The sequence below is a fragment of the Curcuma longa genome, chromosome 6 (assembly GCF_044706935.1).
Source record: "Curcuma longa cultivar G26 ecotype Majalengka, Jawa Barat chromosome 6, ITB_CL_G26_1.1, whole genome shotgun sequence".
In the NCBI taxonomy this organism is placed as follows: domain Eukaryota; kingdom Viridiplantae; phylum Streptophyta; class Magnoliopsida; order Zingiberales; family Zingiberaceae; genus Curcuma; species Curcuma longa.
In genome coordinates, this window is record NC_133866.1 from 3,473,405 (window position 1) to 3,480,650 (window position 7,246).

At 38.1% G+C, this 7,246-nt stretch overlaps 1 protein-coding gene across 1 annotated transcript; it reads left to right on the forward strand.

Annotated features, from left to right (window-relative positions):
• Positions 1-1,085: 1,085 nt before the first annotated feature.
• Positions 1,086-2,355, forward strand: LOC141830287 (caffeoylshikimate esterase-like). Its single transcript, XM_074717742.1, has one exon. The coding sequence runs from the start codon at positions 1,134-1,136 to the stop codon at positions 2,148-2,150; it is 1,017 nt and encodes a 338-aa protein (XP_074573843.1). The 5' UTR covers positions 1,086-1,133; the 3' UTR covers positions 2,151-2,355.
• The last annotated feature ends 4,891 nt before the right edge of the window (positions 2,356-7,246 follow it).

A 7,246-nucleotide genomic window follows, 5' to 3' on the forward strand; every position in this document is an offset into this window, starting at 1 on the left:
AGTGCTCAGGAGCAGAGATCGACATTGTGTCTGAGTGGGATTCCACTGGACGAAGCCAAATGCTTCGAGAGAGGATTCTCATTGGTCAAGAAGTGAAGACCCAAAGTGGCCTTCTTGAGTCTGAGTGGGTTGTCAAGTGGTCGTACAAGAAGGCAACAATCCAATCGAGTTTACTCGGTCCCATCACATATCCCTTCTCTAAGTTAGACTAAGGAGCGAAGTTAAATGAAATCCAATGTAAATGTGGGGTCGAAATGATCAATTTGACCATTGAGGATTCCTCTAGACGGGAAGCCAACTGCGGCCAATACATCAATGCCATTAAGAACCATTGACTTGGATAAAATAACAAATACTAAAGGATCTTGTAAATTAACAAATATTCAATGGTAATTCAAATCACCTTTCAAATAACATCACTTTTTAAAAGATGAAACTTAATGTATGCAACTACTAGTGCCTAGTGTAGTGACACACTCAACAACTAACGTTGCATTGATTTTTTTTTTAGCCAAATATCTAATATTTTTAAGATTTGAATAATTCAAGAGGTAATGGATTTAAGTCATGAAAGCTTTCGATCCTATCAACCATCAAATAAATAAAAAATATAGATGGGTTCTGAATGACTCAACATTATAAAATTTTTAAACTTTAATATAATATGCAGAGATTTAAATCTTCATTGTCTAACTCACCTCATTTCTTACTCTTGTACTATTTAATGCAATAATATGCTAAAGATTCATAAATCTTCAATGTTTGAACTTGACCTCATTTCTGAGACTCTTGTACATTTTTTTATAACTGGAGGGCTGACGTGGCACTCATCTCATCTTGATATCCAAAGCGGAATGAAATGAATAGCTACATGGAAACCATAATGGCCTTCACAAAGAAGATGCAGAAGAGAAATGACAATTGCAAATAGGACCACCAAAACGTTGTAACAATTATTTGAAAAAAAAGGACAAAAATGCTTTTTAAAAATATTTTTTATATACAATGTCCTTTCGACAGATATTTTATTATATTAAACTAATACAGGAAGTTATTTTGGTAGTTGGGGAAGGGGGCGAATTTATTGCATTTTGCCCCATCAAAATCACCGTCGGAAGAAGGGCAAAAACCTCATGGATCTGGAGACGAAGACGAAGATGGTCCATCCGGTGGCGGAGGCCGACGAGCGCAGCCCCTTCGGCCCCCTCACCGCCGACGAGTTCTACGCCCGCCACGGCGTGACCCACTCCTCATCCTACTTCGTAAACCCCCGTGGTCTCCGCATCTTCACTCAGTGGTGGGAACCCCTCCCCTCCGCGCCGCCGCCCCTCGCCACCGTCTGCATCGTCCACGGATTCACCGGCGAGTCCAGCTGGTTCGCCCAGCTCACCGCCGTACACTTCGCCAAGCACGGATTCGCCGTCGCGGCCCTCGACCACCAGGGCCACGGCTTCTCCGATGGCCTCCAAACCCACATCCCCGACATCGGCCCCGTCGTCGACGACTGCGCCACCTTCTTCGACGCCTTCCGCGCGCGCTACCCCCCGTCCCTCCCCTGCTTCCTCTACTCCGAGTCTCTGGGCGGCGCCATCGCGCTGCTGCTCCACCTCCGCGAGAAGGCCGGGACCGTGGGTCGCGGTTGGGACGGCGTCGTGCTCAACGGCGCCATGTGTGGCGTGAGCGCCAAGTTCAAGCCGCCGTGGCCGCTGGAGCACCTGCTCTCCCTCGCCGCCGCTGTCGTCCCCACCTGGCGAGTCGCCTTCACGCGCGGATCCATCCCGGACGTGTCCTTCAAGGTGGAGCGCAAGCGGCGGCTGGCGCTGGCGAGCCCCCGCCGCACGGTGGCGCCGCCGCGAGCCGCCACCGCGCTGGAGCTGCTCCGCGTGTGCCGCGAGGTGCAGGGGCGGTTCGAGGAGGTGACGATCCCGATGCTGATCGTGCACGGGGAGGCCGACGTCATCTGCGACCCTGCCTGCGTGGAGGAGCTCCACCGCCGGGCCGCCAGCAAGGACAAGACGCTGCGGATCTACCCGGGGATGTGGCATCAGCTGGTGGGGGAGGACGACGAGAGCGTAGAGCAGGTGTTCGACGAAATCATCGAGTGGCTTCGTACCCGATCACTTCGCCGTCCGGCGCCCGAGCAAGCTTGAGGCTCGGATCGGCTCGGCTCGATCCATCGTCCGGCGCCGTCTTCTCTATTTTATCGAATAAATTATTGCCGAGACAATCAGTAGATTTGAAGTTACTTTGTGTGAAGCATCTAGAGTCTTCTGTAACTTGTTCATCGGTCCGTCCTGTCGTCGTGTTTACTTGGACCGAAACTAGTGGCGCCTAAAGTCGTCTTCTCTTTGGCAATTTCTTCTTTCTGCAGGTGTTAGAGTCTGAATTGAAGACAGCAGTGGAAGGAACACGAGCGTGGTATGCATCAAATACACATTTACTTGTCTTTCTGAGTTGAAGCAACTTCTACAACTTATTCTCATGCAAATTGCTTTCCTTCCAACTGATATTGACAAAAAAGACTCCACAAGAGGTATGGTATGGCATGGTACTTTTGCTAGCTACTAAGATTTGAAGATATTTGGATGTCATGTTTATGCTCTTGTTGATAACTAAGACTTGGAACTTAGATTTTATCAAGTATGTTTTTTTTCTTGGATATAAGTCTAGGTTTAAGGGAACTTGGATCTATAGAGTGATTTTTTCTTGGCTAGAAGTCAGGATTAAGGGATATAAGCAAATTGCCAAATCCATTAGGCTTTCATCTATTTTATTTGGGAGAACTAAAGATGGAGCCATTAGTTATGTTGATTTTGATTTGACTGGAAACCTTGACAAAAGAAGATCTCTTATAAAGTATGTTTTAACTGTTGATGATTGTGCTATCAATTGAAATGCTACAATTTTTTTATCTACTATTGTGGTTAAGCACATGATTATCACTGAGGCTTATAAAAAAGTTATTCAGATGAAGGGGTGGTTGTTTGGTGAACTCAGTGAAGACTTGCATATTCCCATAGTTTGTGTGATGGCGAGAGTGATATTTTCCTAACCAAAGATCAAATGCTTCATGAGAGAGTAAAACACATTGGTGTTCGATATAATTTTGTGTTGCTTGTGGTGATATTCTTGTTGCTGATACCATGACTCAGTCATTCCCTATGGCAAAGTTTAAGCATTGCTTCAACTTGGTTGGTGTTCGTTGTTGATCTTTGTCGTTTGGGGGTTTTTGTGGGAGAGGCGGAGAAAGTTGTTGTTTAAAATTGTATCAAGGTGGAGATCCACAAAGTTTGTAACTTGAATTTGTAGTAAAAACATAGTTGTTTTATTAATGGAGTAAAAGTTTGTTTATTTTTAGGGCATCTGACCCCTTGGTTTCAATAAATGTGTAAACCACAAACATGAATAATCTCCCACTAGGCCATAATCATAGCCCAATAGATCACTGACAGGAATACCGAGGGACATCCTGATCATAGTCAGGAGCAATCATAAGAATATATACTATTTCCTTTTGAAAAGTAGTGGGAATATATTTTCCTCAAAGATAATGTCTGTTACTTTATTTTTCCTCCCAAACTCAATATTTTCAAAGAATGTTGTAGTTCCCATTTCAAAAATTATCTTTACTTTGGGATCATAAAACTTATAACCCTGTAATTGTTCAGAATATCCAATAAAGTAATTACTTGCTGTTCAGGAGTCCAGTTTCTTTTCTTTGAGACCGATAGGATCTAGTCTCACTCGAACATCCTCAAATATGAAAATGTTTTAGACTTGGCTTTCACCTTGTCCAAAACTTAAAAGGTGTTTTGATAGCTATTTTAGTGGGTACTCAATTTAGAATGTAAGCTGCAGTCTTTAATGCTTCTTCCTAGAGTGACTCTGGTAAAGTTGAATGACTAACCATACTCCTTACCATATCCTTAAAACTCTGATTTCATTGTTTAGCTACACCATGCATGCTTGGTGAGCCTTGTATGGTGTATTGTGGGATGATTCCACACTCTTTTAGGTATTGAGCAAAAAATCATGGACGTTGTTCACCAAAACCATCATATCTACCATAGTATTCGCCACCATGATCAGATCTGACTTTCTTAATTCTTTTGTCGAGTTGATTTTCGACTTTAACCTTAAATGATTTGAAAACATCCAATGTTTGAGTCTTTTTATAAATAAGAAATAAGTATGTATATCTAGAATAATCATCAGTGAATGATACAAAATATTGTTGACTATTTCAAGAAGGTATTAGAAATGGTCCACAAATATCTATATATATGTATCAATTCCAATACTTCTGTAACTCTATATACATCATCTTTCTTTCTTTTAGTATGTTTGCCCTTAATGCATTCAACATAAATGTTTAGGTTTGTAAATTCTATGGAGTGTAAAAAGTGTTCCGATATAAAGTCGTTCAACTTTATTTTTAGAGATGTGTCCTAGATGTTTGTGTCATAGTGCAACTGAGTTTTCACTATTAAATTTATACTTAGTACCACATGATTAAACATTAAGAATTTCAATATCATTTATATCAAGCATATATAGATTGTCATAAAGTATAAGTGAATCGGTTTCAACAATATTAGAATTAATAGATAAACTGAATTGATTGTTTTTAAATGAATAACAATAACCTAATTTGTCCAAATTAGAAACAGAAATCAAATTCCGTCTTAATAACAGTACAACAAAAGTATCTATTAAGTCTAAATAATAATTAGTGTTTAACAACAATCTAAAATATCCTATTGCTTCTACTTCTACTGACTTGCCATAACCTACATAAATACATCTTTCAATATTATTTGGCTTTTGGCAGCTCAGACAATCATGCATGGAAATACTTATATTAATAGTAGCACCGGAGTTTAACCACCAAGTGTTCTTAGGTACTGAAGCTAAATTGACTTCAGAACATATCAAATTTAAAAACGCACCCTGTCATGCGTGGTACTTATGATGTTCTTTCTTGACATGATCATGTTTGTTACAGAAGAAACAACCTTTCTTATCACTATCCTTCTTCGGTTTCTTCACATAAGGACCTTTAGTAGCCTCATTCGTTCATTTCTTGCCCTTATCTTTAGTGGTGCTTGCCAAATGGACACTTTCAGTCTTGTCCTACTTTAACCCCTCTTCCTCCTAAACACAGTACAGAATGAGTTCATTAAGAGTCTATTTCTCCTTTTGACAATTATAATTGATTTGGAACTGACTGAACTGGTTTGGAAGAGAAATAAACACTAAATACACAAGCATGGTGCCCGACAATTTAAGATTAAGTGCCTTCAACCTTGATACAAGGTGAGACATTTCCATAATATATTCCTAAATAATTTTCTTACCTTTATACTTCATGGAAATCAAGCTTTTCAGAATTGTACTTGTTTCTGCTTTATTACTTTCGGTAAAGCGCTTCTCAATCTCATCAAGATATTCCTTAGCTTTGGTGGCACTATCGACACCACACCTCTAAAGCCTCAAGTATGTCGTGCTTGATGATCATAAGACTCATGCGGTTAGAGCGATCCCACTTCTCATAATTAGTTCTCTGTTCAAAGATACTAAAATCTGTAGGAATAGTATGTTGCTCTGTCCTAATTGCAAGATCTCAATCCATGCAATCGACAACAATAAGAATGTTCTCTTTCCAATCCTTAAAATTTGCCCCATTATGGATCGACACTGAATTTAAGTTAGTAGAAATAGTAGCAACATTTGTTGTAAAAAGAACATAAGAATATAACATAAATAACATACTAATGTCGAATAAATTAAAATAAATGGCAAATCCCATCGAAAGATACATAGTACAACAACAATATTAAATCTTTGGACAATATTATTATTTACAAATGATACATTTGTTGTAATAATCCTTAAACCATAAACCCTAGACTCACAATACCAGTTAAACCAAACCACTGTTAATTTGAAAATTTGATATATTTTTTTAAATATCAAAATGGCAAAAACTAAAACCACGTCGTTTATTTTTCAAATCGACATAATTGAGAAAACCCCGTTGTATCTCCAAAACTGACCCAACCATCCAAAAAAAATGAAAAATAAAAAAATAAAACACTGATTTTTGATCGAATTAGGCTACTGCTCTTTCTGACTGAACCACCGTCAACCGATGACATTTCATAAGGAAACGATCAACACTAGACCATCTCGAGAAGGCAATTTCCGACGGCATTGATTTTCAACAGCTATTTTCGATGACCACTCGTTCCATTATGGTTGCCCCTCGTGGGCCATTTATGCTGTCGGGAATCGATCTGGATTTGGTCGATTTATTCTGTATTTCGACATCCAAATCTCAAAATCCGATGATAAACAAGATGGAAAGATAAAACAATAGACATAGACGTACGAATAATTAAAATATAATAATTTCTTAAGAATTTGGAACAAAACCTAGCTTTGAGACCATTGTAGTAAAAAGTAGATAGGGATATCTCAATACAAAACTCTAAACTCTATTCAATTCTCAAGAAATCATAAACATAATAATCAGAATTGCAAAAGCATAATAGAACTCATAGTTTGCAGTTAATTTCGAACAATGATCTTCAATTTATAGATTTTCTTAAGAATCTAGAGAGTTTTGTTGATAGAGTACAAAACTAAAACATCATTTTGTAAACTAGGATCATAAGCTATATTTATAATTATCTAAGTTTATTTATTTCTAATATTATCTCTCAAAAAATTAAAAATTATACATGTAGTATCCATACTATTACATTAGTCTTTAAATCAAATTCTTTAATTATAATATTGATCACATTCATTTATAATTATAATTATGGTCCTAAAATTTTAATAGAATTTTGTTAGAAAGTAATTAGAGTTTCACATGTGCACATATTTATCAAATTAGAATTTGGTCATCATGTCATATAAGCCACTCATATAAGTCACAAATAATTGCAACGGTAAAATACTTATGTAATTAATAATATATTTATGAATTAATTTTTAATTATAAAAGAACTCCATAATTTTGAAATGTTGATTATAAAGTGATGCATGATCGGTGAAATTTTTTAATAAAGTTTTTTTAATGATGATCGGTGAAATTAAAATGTTTTTTTGATAAAGTTTTAAGAGACCTTTTTAAAAGAAAAAGAGGTGAAGAGGCGGGTAACGGGTGGGCGAGTATCTTTAGTCCTCGCTTTCAATCAAAAAAGCCTACGCCACGCAAATGAAATAGTGGGCACGGCGG